This window comes from Panulirus ornatus, chromosome 68, assembly GCF_036320965.1.
Source record: "Panulirus ornatus isolate Po-2019 chromosome 68, ASM3632096v1, whole genome shotgun sequence".
Classification (NCBI taxonomy): Eukaryota; Metazoa; Arthropoda; class Malacostraca; order Decapoda; family Palinuridae; genus Panulirus; species Panulirus ornatus.
This window is the reverse complement of record NC_092291.1, coordinates 11,200,766-11,225,987: the sequence shown is the minus strand read 5'-3', so window position 1 is coordinate 11,225,987 and position 25,222 is coordinate 11,200,766. Positions and strand designations below refer to the sequence as shown.

General features: G+C 50.2%; 1 protein-coding gene across 3 annotated transcripts in view; it reads right to left on the bottom strand.

Annotated features, from left to right (window-relative positions):
• Nucleotides 1–25,222, bottom strand: part of Nep2 (Neprilysin 2) — a 174,017-nt gene that overhangs the window by 82,152 nt on the left and 66,643 nt on the right. For 2 of the 3 annotated variants that reach the window (XM_071659697.1, XM_071659699.1), the window contains exon 1: nucleotides 24,205–24,547. The exons of the other annotated variant lie outside the window; for it this stretch is intronic. In XM_071659697.1, the coding sequence (XP_071515798.1) occupies nucleotides 24,205–24,281 (77 nt within the window). In that variant the 5' untranslated portion in view covers nucleotides 24,282–24,547. Of the gene's footprint in view, nucleotides 1–24,204; nucleotides 24,548–25,222 lie in introns of those variants that run through there. 3 annotated transcript variants of the gene reach the window in all.

The following is a 25,222-nucleotide window of genomic DNA, read 5'->3' as shown; positions in this document are numbered from 1 at the left end:
GTACAGGAGGGAGAGGGTGCCACATTACGTACAGGAGGGAGAGGGTGCCACATCACGTACAGGAGGGAGAGGGTGCCACATCACGTACAGGAGGGAGAGGGTGCCACAGGGAGTGATAAGCCACGAGTCAGTCACTGTTCCAGTAACAGTTAAGACACATGACGACTGGCACCAGTCAACCTTATACCGAGGTGTCCAGTTGTCATGTATCCATGTCTCAGATGTTGAGGCCAGGGGCAGTGTGGGTAGGGGCAGCATGACAGCTGACCACCGCCTCCCCAGGCAAATGTTACACGGCCATATGACATTTATAGATCCTCAGGTTTTAATCAAAACTTTACAACGTAAAGGAAAACTTTTTACCCTTCATGACTGATTGAACTATTTGTTATAATTGCCTTTCCTTTCATCTCTTGACAATTGTAAACCAAGATAAAAGGCAAAAAAAAAAAAAAAAAAAAAAACTCGATGAAATACGAAATATAACCAGCGACTCCCCTAAGTGTTGCCAGGAATAAATCAGACGTGGACAAAAGAGACGCCTGAATGTTGTCACTAGATCATGACGTAACAATGACAACCCGACAACCGCCGTCCCGCTCATGTCGGACTTATAACATACCTTCACGGCCCCCGTCTCCCCCTCACACACACACACACACACACACACACACGCTCGACAGCCTTAAGCTACTGACACACTAGTCCTTCCCAATACTTTTTTCCTACGTAAGGTACACCAGACCCCAGCCACTAACGAACACATATGACCCAACATATGACAACGGAGGTGAGGCGGTGACGAAGGAAGCATTTAAACGGTGGGTGGAGGCGGAGATCCAGGCTATGAGAAGCCGTCCATTGTTTACCGGGAGCTGGTGGCGGGACAATGGTCGGTATTATACCGGCGGAGCAATATACCCGCCGAGACTGAAGACGTCCGACACAGCTCGGCACTCACTCTGGTTATCTCTCTATCGTCCATTGCTTTATCATCATTACTTCTACTACTACTACTACTACTACTACTACTACTACTACTACTGGTAGTAGTAGTTGCAGTAGTAGGAGTAGTTGTATTACTGGATATTTCGTCTCTTATCTATTTATTCAGTTACTGCTATCATTCTAATTATTATCAGTATCATTTAAATCATTATCGTTATTTGCATTATTTCTCATGAACCATCCACCCACCCACCCCCATTTTCTATGTTGAGGTGCTTAAATCAACTCCTCGAAATGTGCACCAGTAATATATATATATATATATATATATATATATATATATATATATATATATATATATATATATATATATATATATATATATATATATCACTGTTTTGCGTCAAATGCTGCAACACTGCAAATTGCCAAGTTTCCCCCTCAAAGACCTAGTCAAGTATTGCAAAATGTATCGACTTTGCCTTTTAGATGAGAGTTCTGATGCCATGCAATTTGAATATTCAACAAATGTTCTCCCAACACGCACCAGATTGCACAAGCCCGGTAAACAACGGTAACCACCTCATCTCTCTCTCTCTCTCTCTCTCTCTCTCTCTCTCTCTCTCTCTCTCTCTCTCTCTCTCTCTCTCTCTCTCCCCTCTCTAAGTCTGGGATACAGAAGAGGAAAGGAAAGGAAATACTGAAAGCGTCACAGAGGTCGTGGAGGCAGGCAAAGGCCCCCCTGCATGTAGCCTTAGCCTCACACTGAACGCGCTGGTCATCAAGATCCCCGCCACTTAATACCAACGAATCTCTCTCAAGCGGAAGATGGATGAGCGTCAGGCAGCGCTCACATACACTGCGCTCGGCGGAAGAGAGAGGAATATTGGGAAACACATCCAGCACGTGAGGCGAGACTTCTCATGTGTTGTGACCAAAAACTTAGTTCCAAGGCTGACCCCGGAGCCCACAGGCTTAACGAAGGTCACTTCAGACTGCTACGCTATCTTTCTTTTATAAGAGTCATACACACAAGCGCGAGTGGCAGGTACATACATGTTAGCGAGGCGCCTTTCCTTGCGGAGCAACGGGTGGTCATTCCTCCAGACGTAGCTAAGCAGATGGATAACGTCTGGCTTAGGCGCGGAGCCCCACACACACACACTCGGAAATGACCAAAACACGGGCTGGGTCTGGTCTCGTTCGTACCGCGTCATACGTCCGCTCAACAGCGTTTGTCGCAATAAGATCTCAGCTTGTGACTGACTTCAACCGTCATCACTACTCCATCGGCAATGCTTTCACCCAAGCAAGGCTTCACCCACACCCCTCGGTTCCTTGCCTCGACTTTTCCTCTACGGCAGAGAAATCATTTTCCTTCTCTTATCTTCAGTTTTACATCACATGATGTGTGTATCATAAGCAAGTTCCTACGAATGGAGAGTGGTGTTTACTCCGGTGCGATGGTGTGGAATTCTTTATATCAAGTTCAGTTTCGTATGCAGTGTTATGAGTTCCCTAGGCACCTTACTCCCTGACCTACATCGCAAGATCACCACCAGACTCTACCTGATTTGATTTGTGCCATTGTCCCCAACATGTTTAGTGTGTGCACCCCATCCTCATCCTGTGAGCAAAAGGATCCTTCGCCTTGATCCCAAGGGCATCAGACCTGTGTCTCACTTCCCAATGCTCGATGGGCATCCTCACCACGGGGTCCTGCCACTTCTCCACCGAAGACACTAATCACTTATAATCTTTACCCTTAACACTTACCCAAGACCAATGCTCTTGAACATTGACAGAAACTCCAGACTGACAATAACATAACCCAGTGCATCTATACTGACGGTTCTCGCGATTCTGCCACTGAGAAGTGGCAGGCAGTGCTGCCATTGTGATCAAGCCCAGTGGTGATAGATTAGAGAAAAATGTTAGAAGAACCAAGTGGGCCTCTACTCTACAAACTGAATTGTTCGCCAGACTTATCGTCCATGAGCAGGTAGAAATTACTGCCACAGACAGCTACATTATCTCTGATTATTTATTATCACAACTTACCCTTAACATCCTGAGATCTGAATGTAACATGCTGGTCTCTGAAGCCAGACACAAATACTCAGCCGAACTCTCTGGCGCATCTCAGAGAGCCGGCTACCCTACAGGAGGAGCTCTATATTCCACCAGGACTCATTCCCTCGTACCAGAAGCCTCCTAATCCACGACATTCCACCGCGAACCTCCACCGTACCCATGTATCATCGACCCCACCCGGGAGACCTAGCCGTTCTATCACGGTGCCCTCCCCCAGAGCCCGTCGGAGCTCTGACCTCTTCCTTCCCTCCCTCCCTCCTTCCGAGGGGGTGGGGGGAGTGGGGAAGAAGATCCCTGGAGCGTACGGTAAACACTGGAGGCGTCACCACATCTGCTGTCACCTCCGCTGGACACGTACACCCGCCCGCCCCGACCTGTAAACATCAACACGTCCTCAAAAACCGTCTTTCTCTCCTGTCCAAACATAGTCTTCCTACCTCCCTCCTCCGGCGCCTTGTCTCGCCAAGTCTCAACCTTCCTCTACGAAACACAGCGACCCATGCGTGACATGTGCTTCTTCACATCTACCCTCATTTTCCCCCCAATTTAAAGTTAACAACGTTCCTTTCATAACAGAGTCTGGACGTCCCCTTTTTATAATTGCTCTGCCCCGGCAAGAAACTCAATAGCATCTCTCGGCAAACTCAATATTTGCTCTCCAAACAGATTCCAGCTGGCCTCAATATCTCCTCCACACTTGCCTCATAGCTTCACTTTCACAGGAACCGACGATAGATCCATCAGGGAATAAATGGTTCAGCCAATGATTATCTGGCGCATCAACACATACACGCTCGCCCTCTCTCTCTCTGTCTGAGAAAGTTATGCATCTTGTCAACTGTAAACAATCTCTCTCTCTCTCTCTCTCTCTCTCTCTCTCTCTCTCTCTCTCTCTCTCTCTCTCTCTCTCTCTCTCTCTCTCCCCTAACGACCGACAGACACAATATACCCCATCATGCTGGCCGGATGCACACCACCATCAATAACCACGCTAGTGATCACCGCCACACTTCTCGGTGTCTACGGTTTAACTTTGCCGGAGTGGGAGCAGCATCTTTATTGTCGCTAAGACGTGTGTTGGGCAGTTCCCTATCCTCGTCACCCTCACGTTCTCATGTCACTCCCATCCCTACCCACCCACCCACCTCGTAATCTCCTTATCTCCAGGGACACCTTCTCTATATTCCTGGACCTTTTGAGATGTAAGTGAAGGAATCATAAGTTTTATGTATCAATCGTTGAACTAACACTAGGAAAATCTGTGAACTGCCACAACACGTGAATAATGGTTACAAGGGTCGGGCATTTGGGCAAGTGCTGGGGAAAGTGGCAGAGATTGGCTTCCACCTCCAGCTGTCTGACACAGCTGGCTTATCTCTTATTACGTCTCTTCCACCAACACACCCTCCTCCCTGCCTACCTACACCTGCACCTCAACACCCACACCTGCATACCTACACCTGCACCTCAACACCCACACCCTGCCTACCTACACCTGCACCTCAACACCCACACCTGCCTACCTACACCTGCACCTCAACACCCACACCTGCCTACTTACACCTGCACCTCAACACCCACACCCTGCCTACCTACACCTGCACCTCAACACCCACACCTGCCTACCTACACCTGCACCTCAACATTCCTGACGGTCCCATCTCTTTACTCATTATTCTTCAGTCTCTCAGCCACCATTCCTCTCCCCATTCCCTACTTCCATCTTTTTGTCCTCCCCCCCCCTCTCTCTCTCTCTCTTCTCACCTCTGCATCACTCGACCCGCCTACATTATGCACGGCCAGCTGAGTAAGCAGTGAGCATTTCCCCCCCATTTTCTACGTGAGAGCTTCCGAGAGGAGGGGTGGTGGCGCCGACTGTGACGATATTGAATCAGAGACTTGGAGAAGCTCTCCATAAACCACTCCAGCCCGGGCACCCGCTGCAACGGCTGACTTCGTTACGCCACTAATGGATTTTTCAGAAGACTTTCTCATAAATGTTTCCTCTGGAAAACCCAAACCACCCCTCGCCTCCCTCCCTCCCTCCCTCCTCCCCCCAGACTGATAAGACGCACTTGAAACGCGGAGAGAGAGAGAGAGAGAGAGAGAGAGAGAGAGAGAGAGAGAGAGAGAGAGAGAGAGAGAGAGAGAGAGAGAGAGATTCCCGAAATGAAAGCGAGATATATAACGGCAAATTCAGGATCATTTACGTGTGAGCAAAAATGGCCACGTTCACCCGAATACCAAACAAGTCAAGTAATTTCGCACAATGTGAAGAAAAAGATTAGAATCATGTCTGATATATATATATATATATATATATATATATATATATATATATATATATATATATATATATATATATATATATATATATAATATATATATTGTACCGACTCAAAAATATCAAAATCTTGGTTTCGTAAAGGTTGATATGGAGAGAAAAAAATACTTCCGTAGCGCTGTGAACACGATGGTACGACCTTTAAGGACGACGACAATATGACCCTTGAACATAGAAAGACCCTTAGGTATGACGGCTCGGCCGGAGCCCTTCAACAGCAGCACTTAGAGAAGCAATGTCGCCTCAGAGAGGGAAGCCCATCCACCTACAGGAGGAGCAGGACCAGACAGACACACGCACCCTCAGCTGCACCGCGTCGGGAGAGCCATCAGTGTCTGCCAAGTTTCCTGACGAGAAAAAACTGACCCATACAGTCAGGAGGTTTCCTGGAGAGGCCTCGCCAACGTGCAGTGACCGACGGTGACAACCCCCACCAGGGACGGTCGACACACACACACACACACACACACACACACACACACACACACACACACACACACACACACTGCCCCCGGGTGGTGGCCAAAGCATCACCACACACACACACACACTACCAGGATGGGCTGGTCCGCCCCTCCTACAGACACAGGCAGCGGCGGGTAAAGTGGACGACGTGGGAGCGTCACCGCTGGAGGGGAACGCCTCTTCTTGCCAAAGGACAGCTAGTGTCGTCGCGTGAAGTCCCGGTGTGCCCATCTGCCAGCTGGTAACTCACTTGTCCATGAGTACCATCTGGCAGGTGTCCCGCAAACCATGCCCCAGGTCAAGCGGTGGGGGTCAGGCCTCACGTGACCACTCTCATCCTGTCCGAGGGCTATTTACTTATCTAGGTTTACAAGTTCCGAGGGGAGGGTGGAACTCCTCCAAACACCCGCTCGTCAAGGAGAAAATAAAACAAAAAAAAAAAAAAAAAAAAAAAATAGCTCCCCCCGAGAGACGAGGGTCAGAGGTGCACAGCTCGGCACATTAACGCTGACTTGACTCTGGGGGAACTTTGCAATGACCTGCATCCGGGGAAGCCCTCCCCCATAAAGTTCCTCACTTTTACACAATCGTAAAACTCACGTCAGGATATATATATATATATATATATATATATATATATATATATATATATATATATATATATATATTATTCCTAGGGATATGGGAGAAAATATGCTTCCCATGAGTTCCGTGCGTGTCGCTGAAGGCGACAAAAAGGGGTGGGACAGGAGGTCTGGAAACCCTTCCCTCCAGATTTTACTTTTCCAAAAGAAGGAACAGAGAAGGGGGCTGGGTGAGGATTTTTTCCCTCCAAGTCTCATTCTTGTTCATGATACTAACTCGCTGACACAGGGAATGGCGAATATATATATATATATATATATATATATATATATATATATATATATATATATATATATATATATACAGATGGGTACGATGACACACAAAAACCCAGCTCTATCATGTGATAATGAAAATTACAGGCGGCAGATGTGCTAGAGGGCCAGCAGTGGGGGAGGCAGGCGTGGGTCATGAGTTAGGCATGTGGGTCATGGGTCAGGCATGCACCTTACCACAGGCCACCACCACCACCCACCATACACGATGCTCGAGGTTCGCCAGACACACTGCCTCCCTCTCGACGTGCCACGTCACGACGCTGGTGTGAACACCCGTGAGTATAATGCGTTACGTGTGGGACAAGACGAACGAGTTACGGGCTAGCTGCACGTTAGGTTAGGTCTGCTGTCAATAAGAAGTCTTTCTCCCTCTCCCTCCCTCTCTTTATCTGCCTCTCCCTCCCTCCTTCTCTCTCTCTCTGCTCCCCTCACTGAGGTGCGTGTCCGCCATGCTCCCTTGGATACAACGACAGCCTTACGTAACCTTCTTCCTAATGAGGCCCGAGGAGCGCCCCAGCAGTAGGTGAGTGTCACCGATACCTCCCCGCAGCCGCCGCCTCCTCCTTACTCCCGCCGCCGCCCCCACGACCTGATGCCTTACTCCGGCGCCAGTACTGGGTAGCCTCCCTCTCGAACACTGCCTCCCTCTGCCGCAGGGAAGCCACGAGGCAGCAGCAGGAGTCTGCTGATACCGCCATGGCCCAGGGACAGACGGAGGGGATGAGAGAAGCCGCCTCACGCCAGCCAGGGCCATAGGTGAACTGCTGCGGTGTTGGGGGTTGGACGAACCTCCTGTAGAAGGTCTGGGCGTACCGGGAGACGCGCTCGCCGGGTCATGACTGCCTCACCTGCCTGCCACACCCGAAGCTGCCTGCTCTATCATGCAACATCTTCAGGATGAGGAAACTCAGGTCAGGATGAGCCTGGGGTGCACGACGAACTAGCGGGTGATCCCGGCACGAAGCAAGGATCATCGGGGTCGTGAAATAATGACAGTCCTACGAGCTTCCTCCCCAGGGCGGGGAAACATCACAGCGTGGAAGTCAAATTCTTCTCGAGAGGAGATAAGACGCACGCACTGGCGGCTTAGGCGAATTCAATTGTATTTTGGCCGCTAGTTTACCTTCAGTTATTTCCACAGTACTATTGCACTTGCTGACGTCTCGTACACTGGTTGTTGTGAATGGTCGAGACTGATGCAGGTATGTTAATTCTGTTTGAGCGTAAAGGTCAGTGCTAAACGTACTGAGTCCATCGGGGTCGCGGAAGAGTCAGCTATCTCGTCGACATATTGAAGTCCATGGAAACTGTTGGATCCAATCAAACAGCCAGACTCATTAACAGTCTCTAACCCTCACTGTCAGCAGTGCACCGGTCGTCAACCACAGACCGTAGACAAGACTGGGCCACTGTCAGCAGTGTACTGGAAGACACGGACGCTGAAGATAACTCCCAACCGAAACACTGCATCACCACCACCCTGACCCGTGCAGCTGGTCACACATTGAATACGTCAGAATGTATGAACATCTCGGCTCAGCAGCCTCAGGATGTGCAGCTGTTGTAACCACAGTCAGTGACCAACAACGGTAAAGACACAGAGACCCCCTCAGAGGACCGCGGGAAACACCAGAGCTAAAAATGATGCATAACTTGTAGGTCTCTTGTATGTTACACCATCAAGACTCCACTCAGCATGGCTGTAACGTGCTTGTCTCGGAGGCACGACTCACGTGTAACCAAATTAGCCAGGATGGGGTTAGTGGGCAGGTCCCCACACTGGGCTCACGGTGCGCGACGCGGCGGATGAACTAGCAATTTCTCCACCCCCGAAGGGTGACATCTACTGTACATAGGATGTACCTGTGAATACCTGACGTACAGTGATGCAGAAAGAACATGCGCCATCACCCACAGGATAGGTAGGATGCACAATATATTCGCCTTTCTTGGGCAAAAGGACAAAATATGAAAACAAAAACTACCCGAGTGAGGAAGATATGCCATAGGAGCCTCATACACCCCTGGCCAAGTGTTCCTTCCCGCATTGATCAATACCCTGCACCATCATACAACCGGCAGTTTTGTACCAGCTGTTACCTTTGAACCTCCAGCCTCCCCAGACAACACTACCAGCAACAGGTGGGTCTCCAGCCTCCCCAGACAACACTACCAGCAACAGGTGGATCTCCAGCTTCCCCAGACAATACTACCAGCAACAGGTGGATCTCCAGCCTCCCCAGACAACACTACCAGCAACTGGAGAGCCTCCAGCCTCCCCAGACAACACTACCAGCAACAGGTGGGTCTCCAGCCTCCCCAGACAATACTACCAGCAACTGGAAAGCCTCCAGCCTCCCTAGGCAACACAATTACTAACAAAAAGAATTTTGTCAATACAATAATATAAGCAAAAATCATCGTGCAATCAATGTCAGAAAATGAAAAAACAAAAGCAAGTTAGTTATATTGTCTGTGTAAACGAACTCAGTATTTCAACGGCGACAAGAGTATGTAGTCAACTGGTTGTTACAACTGTTGTTATGCCCACAGCACACAGCACAACAGGAGGAACTGTTGCTTCAGGACGGTTTTATATTGTACCGTCACCTCGGGTGCGTCACTTGGGTGGACCGCCACCCAAAGTATGGGACCTGGTTCTACCACTACCTCGGGTACAGCACCGGGGAGTACCGTCACCTTGGGGCTGTGAGGCAGGAGAGCGGCGCCAACCCCCCAGGGAGGAGCGACCTACTTCCCTGGCAGCGGTGCGGTACGGGACCAGTCCACCCTGACCTTCCCTCCTCACATACCGCCGCGACTGGTTTGTTGTGAGGTTCACGGTGTTGCAGTCTTCCTCCACTCGGCAACACCGTGTCGCAGGCTTCTTCCTCCTGCCTATAAGACTGCAGGTGATGCCCTATCTACCTTTCCAGACTCTTTACCTTTTTTTCGTGTCCACAGCGATTTTCTCGGGTTCTGACGCAGTGGCCTCTTACGATCGTGCATCCCTGCACCAGCTGAGGGGACATGATCTGGGAAGAGGAAAGACGACGGTACATCGGTACAACAGAGGGTGTTCCACTCATGCCCTTGACACGAGCGACGCACAGTGTACGGGGGACCCCGAGAGCGGGCCCTGGGTGTCAGTGGGTCAGCAGTAACTGGGTGGAGGAGAGGTTTAGTGCTAATGCTGCCATCGCCGCCACCAGCAGTGCTGGGAAATGTGCGGAGGACCCAAGAGGTAGGCCAGGGGTCAGGAGGAGTGCTGGAGCTCATGATCTGATGCCGCTGGTCCCGACCGCCTTACGTAGCGGTGCTCCTCCTCCGGCAGGCATGTGGCTCGCACTCCTGCTGGTCCCTCTCTTGTGCTTCCCAAATTTTACTCATTTTTCCCACTCAGTCATTGTCTGTCTTTGTGTTTCTGTTTCCCTCTTTCTGTCTTTGCCTTTCTGTCTTCCTCTGTCCTTCTTGTCTCCCTTTGTTCTTCTGTCTTTGCCTTTCTGTCTCCCTCTGCGTCTGTCCCCATGTCTCTTAACTTCTCTTCTGTCTTCGATGTCGACTTCGTCACAGTCTTAGTCGTCCTGATCCTCAATCTCTGAGTGTGTGTCGTGGTGGGATGTGGGTCACACTTGTTTTCCACGATGGGGAAGGCGGGAGGTTGGCCCCCGGCCCCCGGCTCCCGGGTCACCCTCGGTACTACTACTGCTGCTGCAGCCGCCGCTGCCGCTGTTTCAGAATGACAAACCCCAGCAGCTCAGTACCTCTGGCGTGAACCACTCTAACTCACGAGGTGATCAACATCAACTACAAAACGCACCCTCACTATACACGATCTGCCCCACTACACTAACTGGTTATCATCGTTTAAGGAGTCGCTACAGATACACTGAGTGTACAGGTATCTTATGCTCCAAGTGATAAATCCTCGAATATTGAGGTGAAGAATACAGATTAGGGACATAGGTTTTGCCTGAACCATTACCTGATAGGGGCAGACACGTAAATGTCTCCAATGTCTTCCTACCATTACAGACTAATGAATGCATCATCCAGCAGCGTCGCCCGTCTCTAAGCTGGATGGAATAAGTCGATGTTTCAAGACAGAACTAGAAAGCGGGAGCTTTACAGAGACGGAACTTATCTAACCACGAATCTCCCTATCTGTCCCTTATCTTTAATTCCGTCCAAATTTACATAAGATGGATCACATCCAACACATACAACCTGTCGACTCACTCACACTGTGTGTGTGTGTGTGTGTGTGTGTGTGTGTGTGTGTGTGTGTGTGTGTGTGTGTGTGTGATCCTCCCAGCACAGCAATTTCCTCACTCTTGGAAAAGCACCCCGCTCCACTGGCTGCCTCAACCCCCTGGTCCAGCCTGCCCGTCCCAGGGGCCTGGGGAGGTGGGACAACAAGAACTACATATGCTCGCTCACACACACACACACACACACACACACACACACACACACACACAGTCACCCCTTCCCCCAAGCTCCTCTGAAGAACCCCAGGAACCACTCCCCTACCCGCCTCCCTCGTTTGGTAATCACAGTTTCTCATTTACATACGTACGGAGGCTTGTTGAACAACGTAGCATCAACATAGTGATCCTTCATGCTGACCAAAGACGTGCCAAAGTACAGCGGGTCTGTGACGTTTGTCCTTGAAGTTCCCAAAAACCCACCCAGCACCAGCAGACCACTGGTGCTCGCCTTGACCCACACATCCTCACTGCGAGACTTCAGCAACTCTGTACGTTATACTTCGTGGCCCGTTCCACGGGTACACCAGCAGGGGACGCCTGGCCCCTGGTCCATGACACATACGGGGCCAGTCGGGGGTCTCCTACACCTTGGATCACGCAAATACGACGTACAATGGTGGTCCATGATAACACTCAAGAACAAACACAACCTCACATCCGGGGCAATATGCAGAATAAACACAGCCTCACAGCCGGGGCAACACGCAGAACACACAGCCTCACAGCCGGGGCAACATGCAGAACAAACACAGCCTCACAGCCGGGGCAACACGCAGAACAAACACAGCCTCACATCCGGGGCAACACGCAGAACACACAGCCTCACACCCGGGGCAACATGCAGAACAAACACATCTCCACGGCTGGGCCAACACGCAGAACAAACACATCTCCACGGCTGGGGCAACGCACGGGAAAAACACAGCCTCACAACCCGGGCAACACACGACACAAACACGGCCTCACGCCCGGGGTCACAGCCTCACACTCTGCACTACATCTGTTGTGTTTGTGTTCCAATTACTGGGTCCTGCTTTCTTTTGTCGTGTGGCCGACGCTCGTCCCTTTCCTAAATGCGTCGAGTGGACGTTTTTATGGCAATATGTAGGATACTATTGTGAAGCCCGCCCGCCGCCTGCAGGTGCTGTGGGCTCTGGAGGTGTACAGGTATTGTACAGTTTGGTGTACAGGTACAGGCATCCTCCTGCCTGCAATGCCTCTCACGGTAAATCTAGTACCCCCAGTTCTTAAAGTAGCAGCACCCCAATCCTAAGCTAGGTTCCCTTACCAACACCCGAATGGTGAATTCGCGGAGGGTTTACTTGCTCTCTCTCTCTCTCTCTCTCTCTCTCTCTCTCTCTATATATATATATATATATATATATATATATATATATATATATATATATATATATATGTATGTATCGAATGATTAGTTACGATTACATATCATTGTAATTCTAGGTTAAGGTGAGATGCCTGAGTGTTGACAGAATGTCTGTATAGTGCCAATGTTATACAGGCAGGGAGGACAAAACTGAACGTTCGAATGAGAGCAGAGAGGGGTTAGGACATATGGAGAGGATGAGCGAGAAGAGGTTCACTAAAACGGAGTACGTGTCAGAAGAGGAGACAAGAAGGAAAAGACCAACCGGAGGTGGAAGGATGGAGTGAAAGATATTCTATGTGTTCGGAGCCTGATCTTACAGAGAACTGTGAGACGCGCATGGGATAAAGCGATTTGGAGCGGTGTGATATATCAGGGGCGACGGACTGTCAAGGAACCGTACCAGGGGAAATCTCAGAATAGTGTGTAGGGCATGGCTATACATAAGGACTTCTGGTTTCGGTGCGTTATACATGAGAGCTAGAGAGAGGCTGGAAGCAAATAAGGCCAGATCTTCGTCTGTGCTGGAGAATAAGTATTTATGCACAGTCTGGTTGAGAAAGCTGACCAGGGTGTGCTGAAATGGTTCACACAGATGGAGAGGATGAGTGAAGACTGAATGACCACCAGAGACTGTGTATCAGAAGCGGCGGAAACAAGAGAAAGGAAATACCGAGAAGGAAAGGAAAGAATGAAGTGGAAAAAACCTCTCAAGTGTCAGGCCAATTTAGGAGGGTGAGAGGTCTGCATGGGATAGAGCAAATTGGAGCGGTGTGGTATATAGGGGATGACGTGCTATAGGCTGATCCAGGGCATATGGAGTGGTCAGAGAATATCACGGAACGGTCTATGGCGTTTGACTGTGGATGTTAGGCTATGGTTTCCGTGCACTAAACATGTGGGTTGTGGAGTGGTGTTCCCGGTCTTAGTACCATCATTACCTCAACACCTTCCAAACCCGCGAGGAAAGTACCATGTGCCTAGCGTTGTGAGGAATCTTGTCGGTAAGTTCCTCACTTACTTTATCGTTTCCCTGGGCACGACTCAATGGTGCCCGTACCTCCCACCTCCACCGTTCATTATTCCTACGGCTGGGCAGCCCCTACGGCAGGCTGTGACGACCCCCCACTGACGACCCCGATGCCGGCCAGGGTCACGGGTATATTTTTTGATGACGTCTGACGACAACCCCTTGTGGAAGCCCACGCGCAGCGATACGCGCCGGGTTCACCTGCTGATGAGATGTACAGCCAGCCGGGGGCAGGGAGGGGAGAGAGAGAGAGAGAGAGAGAGAGAGAGAGAGAGAGAGAGAGAGAGAGAGAGAGAGAGAGAGAGAGAGAGAGAGAGAGAGAGAGAGAGAGAGAGAGAGAGAGTGGAATCCGGAGCCTCCCATCCCTGCAACTGCGCCACAAGTTTGCAGAAATCCTGCCCCTGTACAGAGAGATGTGGTCATTTGTTTTGTCTGCCATAAAGTTATGGGTCCTCCTGCTTGCCCGCTCCTGTGCGCTCCGTGCTACCTGACCCTCGGTCAGTCATGTACGCACTGTACACTTACGTAACATGCTGTAGTTCATGGCGGGCCTACTGTTACATGGTCACCTGACCCGCCTCCGTAGCATACATCAACAGAACCTTGTACCTCTTTTTTTTATCTGAGGGACGGAGCGCGCACATACACATATGTTCCCTGATGACTGACAGGATCCTTGTTCCTTGTTGGTATACGCTACTTGTCGCCGCTGACCCACTTGACTAATGATCTGTGGTACACGAGCGAGCTACGTGTTACCTGATAAGCTCCATCTTGCTATCCAAACTCTCCACTATACTTCACATACACCTTATGGCCCTCAGAACGGCTCTGAATTTGCCTGCCTTCTATGTGTGGGTGTGCTTGTATATATGTATTACGTGCAGCCGACTAATTACTGAGGGTGGCGGAATACAGTCTGTGCGCCTCGTGTTTCCACGCGTTACTAGATATAGTGTTCCTGACCAGCTGCTGTGGCCAAGGCTGTGCGGTACGACAAACGTAAAGGAATACCTGAGAAGAGGACGTGAGGGGCACAGCACCACGGAGGGGGTTGTCCCTGCTCCTGTATGGTGACAAGCTTACCAATGGTTTACGTTGTCAGCCACACGACTAGCAACGGAATCACAGCGAGGAACAACTACAACTGTCTGTGGCCTGCCTGCAAGGATGTTAATATGATAATTCAAGGGAATTCTGGAGCCAGATACTAGCTACACCAGAGGTGCATCCGTCTAATTCTCTGCTGGCGTTCAGGCGTCTTGGCAGTGATATGGCTCAGTGTAACAATAAACGAGAGAACCAGTGACGGACGAACAGGAGAACTCGTGTTTAAGGAGATTATATAATGCCTGGATGGCATGTGGTCCCGCGGGGTAGGTGGGAAATGTTCTTGAGAATGTAACTCGTACAGCTTGCGGGAGAAGGAGGTGTTCCCCTGCATGACGTGCCTACGACGTGTCGACTCCAGCACATGGGAGGAGAAAGTTCACCAGATGTGTGCTTGGGAATCACAAACACGCTCTGATACGCGGCTAAACTTAGGTGTACATAGAAAGGGTTGTACAAACACACACACACACACACACACACACACACACACACACACACAATACTGTATAGTGTGAAGACAGCCGTTTCTCTCGCTCTGTTAGCAATGACACAAACGACATTAGCGATGTAATCCACTCTATCCTGACGGCGCGCTAACCAGCTTAGTTAGCGCTGCACAACACGATCAGTTCCTGCGTCAGCTCTCGGCTCGGCGGCCGCGGGCGGACGGCCTGAACCTGTGGAGTGCATTAGGGATGCACGCCACGACCAGGCAGGCAGGCATAGGGTGTGACCTCCACTGGCCAGCAGGAAGTGCAGGTTTCACCTCACGACCTGCGCCTCCCTCAGGTGACGTAGGGAAAACCCGCGTTGCACAAGACCTGGTGATGTAAGGCGAGGTGACCTGCTGGAGGAGGAGGGATACCAGCATAAAGTTGCTGATCAGTATGGAGACAAGACTGAAGGCTCCTCCCCCCAGCCATGTCCCTCCCGTATACGGACGTGTTCGGGGAGGATGTCTCAGGGAAAGAGAGCATTGTTCCCAGATAAATGTTTAGCCCTAGAAAAGTTTCTACATTTAATTGCTAAGAATAAGAAGCACACACACACACACACACACACACACACACACGAAGACTGTGTTGTTTCCCAGGCTCTTCAAGAGCGGATGCCGGATTAAAGAGCCAAGAGAGCGCGCTGGACGAACCTGCCGCATTTTACCAAGTACCCGACACGGTTCCGTCTACCCCTAGAACCAAAGCCGGCATCGCCGACCTGCAGCTCCGGTCCCACGGGGGTGGGTAGTAAGGCTCGGTGTGTTGCGCTGACCCCGTGCCACGTCCAAATCCCCCGCGGGGGCACACACGCTGCTCCACTACTCTCTCCCGGCTGAACCACTCACTCCATCCATGGCTACCCCCGTCCACCTCCCGCTCTAGCGGCTGCATGGGCTACATAGCCACCACATTGCCAGGAACGGCCACATGCAGCTGAGTACAACCGTCCACAGCACAGCAGGACCGACCACAGCTGGGCGGGTGAAGACCACCACCAGCCCAGCCAAGGCTCCAGCTGGGGTCTCTAGCCCGCGGGCCAGCGAGGCGGGAGCACTGCCAGGCGTGACCGTAGCCACAACTTGGCATCGTTCGTATACATAACGCATGAGGCAAGTCATGCACAGCCGTGGCTGCCTGGCCATACGTGCACCACCGCCACACAGGAAGGCTCACGTGCACCGCCACGTGACCCCCCGACAGTACGTTCACGTGCACCACCACGCTGCCAAGCTTCACTCTTACGTGCACTACTGCGGCTGCCGACGCCGCTCTGAGAGCCCCCGCCAACACGTGCCTCCCCCCTACCCGACGCAGAGAGTTCACGTGCAGCCCCACGTCAGCGGCCTGTCTGGACGTGGATGACCAAGTCTGGGGAAGGAGGGAAGGACGGGTGAGGATGGTGCAAACCCACCTCCTCCCCCCTTCCCCCCACCCCTACCCGCCCTTTGCAGCTCAGCTCAGTCCCCCCCCAACCCCCCATTCCCCCACCCACATCTCACTGGGGACGCGACCTAATGACACACAAACAAACACATGGTTTCCTCATGAAGCAGGAAGTTGCTTCCTAAAGCTGTCGCGTCCGGGGTATGGCTTCATGTGTTGAGGGGCGGAATCTGCTCACCGGAACCGACCTTGATACACACACACACACACACGACCATGGAGGCAAGACGACCGACCACCATCAGCCAGAGGAACGACCACCTGGCAGGTGGAGGCTGGGTGGCGGGCCCTGCCTGGTCCAGTACTGCGGCAAGTGGGTTGGCAGGGCGCGCGGGAGGGAAGGAGGGGATGAGGGACGGCACACTGGACACTAATTAATCCCTTAAGCCCCACGACTTAACCCTTGAGAAGGATAATCTCATTCATCATACTCGATGGGTAAGTCGTCTTCCTCGAGGAGTTAAGAAGTCGAACTCAAGGGGTTAAGTTGTCGTATTCAAGGGGTTAAGTTGTCGTACTCAAGGGGTTAAGTTGTCGTCCTTAAGGGGTTAGGTTCTCGTACTCAAGGGGTTAAGTTGTCGTACTCAAGGGGTTAAGCTGTCGTACTCAAGGGGTTAGGTTCTCGTACTCAAGGGGTTAAATTTTCGTACTCAGGGGGTTAAGTTGTTGTTCTCAAGGGGTTAAGTTCTTGTACTCAAGGGGTTAAGTTGTCGTACTCAAGGAGTCAAGTTGTCGTCCTTAAGGGATTAAGTTGTACGCGAGGAGTCAAGTTGTCGTCCTCAAGGCGTTCCATACAGGAAAGAAGAAAGGGACGAAGGGGGGTCACACTAGGGGGTCCTGCATGATGCCAGAGCTGAAGAAACTGTCGGTGGGGGAAGGAGAAAGCGCCAGAACCTGGGAGGGAGGAAGGTGATGAAAGGGCAAGAAAAAATGCGAAATTAAAGCCGTGTTGTGTGTGTGTGTGTGTGTGTGTGTGTGTGTGTGTGTGTGTGTGTGTGTGGTGGGGGGAAGGGTTGAAGTGGATGAGAAAGGTGAGGGGGGAGGAGGAGGAGGAGGAGGAGGAGGCCAGCAACGCGTGAGACTCTGAAGTATAACATCTGGTTGTTACATCACAGCCAACACAACGAGCACATGGTGAGGACGTGGCCATACTGTTGCCAGGGTCACCACACCGTGGCAGGGTCACCACAGTGTGGCAGGGTCACCACACTGTGTGGTAGGTTCATTACACTGTGTGGCTGGGTCACCACGCCGTGGCAGAGACCACCACACCGTGGCAGGTGACCACACCATGGTAGGGTCACCACACCGTGGCAGGGTCATCACACTGTGTGGTAGGGTCACCACACCGTGGCACGGTAACCACACCGTGGCAGGGACCACACCATGGTAGGGTCACCACAGTGTGGCAGGGTCACCCCACCGTGGCACGATAGCCACACCGTGGCAGGGACCACATCGTAGTAGGGTCAACACACCGTGGCGGGGTCACCACATCTCTACCGCTGATACCAGTAACTTTACGGAAGTTCTGGCTGGCCACTACATCCTCAGGTTCTGGCGAGTCGTCATTTTTCTGGAGTGTATGTAAATCTTTACGAGAGAGAGAGACGCCTTGTGTCGTAATGTTTACAACCCACCAACGCAGCGGAGACTGATGCAACAGGAAAATGTCCTCTCTATTCGTGTGACGAAATGACAATCATCTACCAAAGGTCAAACGAGGGAATTAAAACACACACACACACACACACACACACACACACACACACACACACACACACACATCAAAGGTCAAACAAGGGGGAAAAACACACCACACATCACACAATGTGAGGAGCGCAGGCAACAGGAGTCAGGAGGAGGCTCTTAAATACTTTCCCTGACTTCCGTCGTCACACTCTTCGCCTTCACGGCTCCCCGGACAGCCCCGTCCTGGACATGGTGATGCTGCTAGTGCTGGTGGTGGTGGTGCTTGAGGAAAGCGAGTCGCTTGATCTGCATTCCCAGACGTCGGTAAGACTAAACATCAGATAAAACCCTTCTACTTAGCCAATACTCGCTTTTTTCCAGGCTAAGTATACAAACTAGCGCTCCTTGCTATACATAAAATCTTGCGCTCCTTGCTATGTACAATCTAGCGCTCCTTACTAGATGAAACCTGATGAGTAACGATGAAACTCATTACAAATCCAGTCGAGGGTGAGAGCCGCAATTAAGCTCCGCCGACATGGGTCGATTCAGATCTGGCGAGGATCACTGGCCACCTTATCTGTAGTGTTAGCACTCAGTACGTCGGGGTGTGATGTATGTATTGTTATCATGTTATCTGGTACGTCGGATGTCCCATATATCTTGTTATCATGTTAAACATCTTGAGCACGACGGTACGACTCCTTGAGCAACATGCCCCGTCCGATGACCAGATCTCCCACGTACCGTGGTGTTCAAGTTTGGCTCGTACGGACATCCTCAAGGACTGTTGACGTCGTGCTCAAAGATCGTACCGTCGTGCTCAAAGATCGTACCTTCGTGCTCAAAGATCGTACCGTCGTACTCAAAGTCGTACCGTCGCACTCAAAGATCGTACCGTCGTGCTTAGAGATCGTACCGTCGTGCTCAAAGATCGTACCGTCGTGCTCAAAGATCGTACTGTCGTGCTCAAAGATCGTACCCTCTTGCTCAAAGATCGTACCGTCGTGCTCAAAGATCGTACGCTCTTGCTCAAAGATCGTACCGTCGTGCTTAAAGATCGTTCCGTCGTGCTCAAAGATCGTACCATCTTGCTCAAGGACTGTTAACGTTGTGCCCATGTCAATCACTCAAGCGAGACCCCGATACATTGTTAACAATATCATTCCCTGGACGTGATGAGACACAGGAAGGTCTCGTCTCAGCGGCTCGCCTTATGGTGGGCGGGACCTTAGGCCTACATCAAGTATGCCGGGGGTCATTAGGGCCGACAACGTCAAGCTATGTCCGCCGACCGAAAAGATCTTAAATCATCTTCAGGTGTTAAGGATAACTGGAGGACTACACACGCTCTCACTACACCACGCTAATAGCACATCCTCCCTACGTGTGTGTGTTTGTGTGTGTGTGTGTGTGTGTGTGTGTGTGTGTGTGAGTAACACACCTCTCCTCCTGCAGTAGTTACACTATGTATACCATGTATTCCACGCGGGGTTGCTAAGCCAGCGCTGTGCGACGTGCAGGAACCGCCACGGGGATGCCTCTTGTTCCATCCACAACCTGTAAGGACCCGGAGCGCCTCCGCTTACCATCCTCCGCCCCGCCTCCCTCTCTCCTTCCCCTCCCCACACCAATGTCCCACGCTGTAATTTTCCCCCACAGTAATCCAATTCTGGCGCCCGGAAAACAGGGAGAGAGAGGCGAGGCTGCTGCACCTTCACGACACGGGGTGTTGCCTGCTCTTGTTACGCCTGCTGTACACCAGGCTCTCCCACACCTTGCCCCACACGAGGTGTTGCTGTCCTTTCCACAACAGCTGCCTAACACTATATATTTCCAGTTCTCATCCCAGACGAACGTCTCATCTCATATCCACACAGCAGGACGAAGCAACACACACACACACACACACACACACACACACACACACACACACAAAACACCCCCAGCACTTCCTTCAACAATACACAGATGCGTGGGATTCCCTGCTCGCTCACATTCCTCCTCAACCTCCAACACTTGCACCCCGCCACGACCCGTATACTTCTCCCTCACCTCCAACACTTGCACCCCGCCACGACCCGTATACTCCTCCCTCACCTCCAACACTTGCACCCCGCCACGACCCGTATACTTCTCCCTCACCTCCAACACTTGCACCCCGCCACGACTCGTATACTCCTCCCTCACCTCTAAAACTTGCACCCCGCCACGACCCCTACACCCCTCCCTCAACTCTAACACTTGCACCCCCGCCACGAGCCCCATACTCCTCCCTCACCTCCAACACCAGCACGACCCCCTCCTCCTGCCTACAGGTTTACAATAAACAAAGATAAACTTCCCCTTACAAAGAGGGGAACTACGCTGCCGCAGGCAAGAATAGGTTCAGCTATATCATGGTATATTCAACATGACAAGATACATGACATACTTCCCCTCGTGCACAGTGTATTACGTGTAAAGAAGTACATCACAAAGACGCTCCACCTTGTACAATTGTTCATCAAACTGGTTCAGAGGAAATGCAGCGAAGCTCATAGTTGATTTATGCCAGTTCCTGGACTGAGGTAATGCCTTAGCATGTGTTAGTACAGGTAGTAGTAGTAGTAGTAGTAGTAGTAGTAGTAGTAGTAGTAGAGGTAAAGATATACAAGAATTGGGCACCTCCCTGGTCACCACCTGGGGTACTAGTTATGCCAGGATCGGCGGCGCATGGACTGTGGTGACCATGTCGTAACGCCGGAGCGGTAGCGCAACAGCGATTACGGAAGCCATAGAGCGGCCTTTACCAGACCCCGAGGGGTTAGATGATGATCACACTTGACGAAGATTGACTTACCCAGTTTAAACCCTTTCCATCAAGTGCACACACACACATACACACTCACCTACTGGATGTGAAAGAGTGGATAAGATCCATCTCTAAAAGGCTCAATTCCTCATTATATGAGGCAGTGTATATATATATATATATATATATATATATATATATATATATATATATGTAGACAAATCACAAAGTATACATCTTACCACACTGGAAACATAGCGCACAAAGCCAAGCTTTTCCGTGTTAATCTCATCCCCATGACGTACAACAGCGATTCGTTCTCGTTTTCCCTTAAGATAATGTTGACACGAGAGCGTCTGGCGCTGTGTGTGTGTGTGTGTGTGTGTGTGTGTGTGTGTGTGTTTTGTTTCTGTTGTGGTTATCTGTATATAACATGACTCACATAAATCATCTGTGATCTCTTTCTATTCATATTTCTTGCAATATATATATATATATATATATATATATATATATATATATATATATATATATATATATATATATATATATATATATATATATATATATACTATCACCGTGCTATAATTGAAACATGGAGAGGTTAAGGATAGGGAAAAAGAAGACAAAGGAAAGTACTTACGAATTGCGAAGGAAGTGTAAAATCTCTTTTAAGAATTGCCAAGTCATAGTTATTAGGAGAGACATGAGAGGGAAGAAAGTTCTAAAGCTCCGAGATGTAAGGAAAGAAACAGTTATCAAAACGGCCCACCCTTGTGTGGTCAACACAGTAATCGTATGACGCAGCATCATGCCGAGAATTGCGTAGTCTAGCTAGTGGTGGGGGCACACAAACAGCCAGCTCTCGGAAGCAAAATCCAAAGTAACACCTACAAAGAGGTAGAAGTGAACCAACACTGCGGCGTAGGGTAAGGGGGTCAAAGTTTTGAAGTCACCCTGATATGGATGATAAAGTCTTACTCGCCTTTAATAGGTAGCGTTTGGAACAAACGAAAAATGGCCTCATCTGAACACATCCAATCTTTTGTTGTATTGCATAATGTACTGAAACCGTCCGATCAAAAGCAGATGCAACAAAGCTGGAAACCACATAAAGATAATGCACCCAGAGCAATCTCTGGCTACCTATCATTCCCAACACGCAACACCTACACAGTGGGAAAAAGATCCTCCCACTACCCTCCCACCTCAACATGCGCGGCAACCGGTTCTCTACAACAGCACTCTGACCCTTCCCAACCAAACCACACTAACTCCTAAAGCAGGAATGAGAAAAAAAAAAAATTACCTTCTACCACTTCAGTAACCTCTACTCACAGATTACCCCCCCCCACCTCCAGCAGACAGAAAACTGACATGACACATAAACACTGAAATATTCCAACACATACTAAGAACCTAACCTCCCAACTCATCCTTAAACTCATCCGCCACATTTTCATTCATCAGATAAACACGATACATTTTTCCCATCTACACTCTGGACATCAGCCATCCTTACAGTACTACAAACACCGATTCAACATATCCTGAGACCCTTCGTGCCTTCGATACAAGTCCTACAACGAAGACACCCAACACATCCTACTGAACTATGACCGACGATTACGACCGGTGGACGTGGCCAGCTTCCTGGGCGCTGCATGAGCCTCATAAATATAAATGGGACTCATGGGCAGGATATATATATATATATATATATATATATATATATATATATATATATATACAGAGAGAGAGAGAGAGAGAGAGAGAGAGAGAGAGAGAGAGAGAGAGAGAGAGAGAGAGAGAGAGAGAGAGAGAGAGAGAGAGAGAGAGTTTCTCTAAGTGACATAAGGTAATACATGGAATCCACAGTTCGAGGCACTCTATCTATAAAGATCAGTAAACACATTAGCAAGATGACCTGAGCTTTCCCTTACACGCCGACCCAACAGTTGGCCATCGTTCCAGCCCCTCCCTCACGCCCTCGGCTGACACCAGCGATAAACAAGTTACTCATGCGCTGCCCCATGAACCTCTATCATGTCTGCTTAAGATGACTCCTGGTGTTTCTCCTCGTTGATACGTCGTCGCTGAAGGTTGGGAACCAAATAAGCCAGCGACATACCCCCCCATTAATGTCAGTAGGTCAAAAAATTCCTTTGGTGTTACCTAACTTGTTAGAACTATCGATGAGAACGAAGTGCTTAAAAAAATCAAATACCTACATTCTGTGAACCGGGAGGTAGGTAAGATATTTGAAGAATATCGCTTGTTTTAATGGTGAACGGCTGTGTGTTGTGGGTAGCATGGGGTGGGCGACCCCATTTGTTATACCCAGTAAACAGTACAGTCCCTCCTTACATGTAGCAGGAGCAGTGACTGCTGCCAGGCAGTCAATCGGCCACAATGCGAGGAAACCTAAGACATTCTAGTTCGAACTCTAGATAGAACCAGTTTAGTTTGTGAAAGTGAACTGAGATCAGTAGCTGACGCGAATCAAATGCGCAGATTTAAACCACATAGAATTAAAGCGTCGAAACGTGTGTGTCAGTGATATAAAATGAGCGGCCGAATCCAAGTCCTGGAACGCCCAGTACGGGAGACGCAGGAATCACTTATCCCAGACACGATTCAACGTAAGAAGGATTTCTTATCTTTCTCAATCTTCCTTAACGAAGGATTTACCTTTGTTCCCATACATCGGCTTCGTCACAGAGTTAAGAAGGTTGTCTACAGGGATTTTAGAAAGTTTCCTGAAGGATTGGACATTCTACACCAGTCGTATGCTCCGAATTCTTCATAAAAACCAGACCCATGGTGGACCCATTCTCTTGCTTCTTTTTATGTCCGCCCAACTATCACCAGGACAGACTTGTAGCCAGACAGCCACCCCATGATAACAACGCGGCCCACAGTGGTCTGGTGTGGTCAACACGTACGCACTGTGACCCAGAAGTGCCCAGAGGAACCTGTCATGACCTGAGGTAAATCGAAAGCGATAAGAGAAACTCTGAAGTGACCTGTAATGGCCTAAGCTAAAATGGAGAGTCCTGAGAGTAAATGTGAAGTCATCTGTAATGACCTGAGCTGAATGAAAAATGCTGAGAGAAACTAGACTGATCTGCAGTGTCCTGAAGTGATTAAGAGAAACTGTGGCTTGACCTGTAATGACCTGAGAGGATAATGGACTGACTTACTTGTCGTCGGACATACTGCGGGCGCTGGCCAGGGTCATCTGGCTTTCCGCCTTATTGGGGTTGACCCGCTCTGGCATCTTGGGCCTTTCTTGTAAATATTCCAACACAAGAGTGTTGACGGGGAGGGAGATGTGTGTGAGGCGACCTCACGGGAGCAACGCCTCTGTTCTGGAAAGACGGAAGTGAGAGTTCCTCCCGCTGAACTGGGCAAGAGTCGTGCGGTGCTTACAGTGTTGACAAGTGGTGGCGAGGAGGAGCGCGCGACCGACACACACTTCTCGCTCCGCTGTCACCGAGCAACTGGTGGCGGAGCTGCTGGCTCATACGGAGGTAATATACAGGTGAGAGTTGCCAGTTGCCAGCCCCGACAGAACAGGTTTCCCTACGATGCCAGTACTTGGCGGAGGAGGGGCAGAGTGTCCTGGTTTTGTTGGCGACACGGGCGGAGCGGAGCAAGACGGAGGGTAGCCTCCACCACGTTGGTTTTCGTGTGACCGCTGATTGGGGGGGGGAAGGCTTGAATCATGCTTGTGCTGAGGGTATTTACTGGAACACTGACCCACCCCCGTCACCCCTCCCAAGGTTACTGGTCCTGCGGTGCCGTTAATGTGTGTGTGTGTGTGTGTGTGCTGGTTACTTATCACTTCCATACATACATAAACACACATCCACACATACATAAACACAAGTCCACACATACCCACATCCTATACAGTTGGTTAAGACTCTCCTCACTGACTGGTCCACATACCGTACCGTATGAAGACAACATTATTCATGACATGATCTAACCCACAGTAACCTCAATCCGCGATACCCGTCGGTTCCTTCCACCCTAACAAAGCTACCCACACCTTCCCTCCCCTCCCTCACCCTGTGCATCGCTCGCCCTCAACTATACCATCCTCCAGTTACCGTTCATTCCATGTCGACCGGTTACTTTAGTCTCGGGATATCATTAGCATTCGCCATCCCTCTCGTTGAGGCCGACGGTTGGCTGGACCTGAAGCCGACGGTT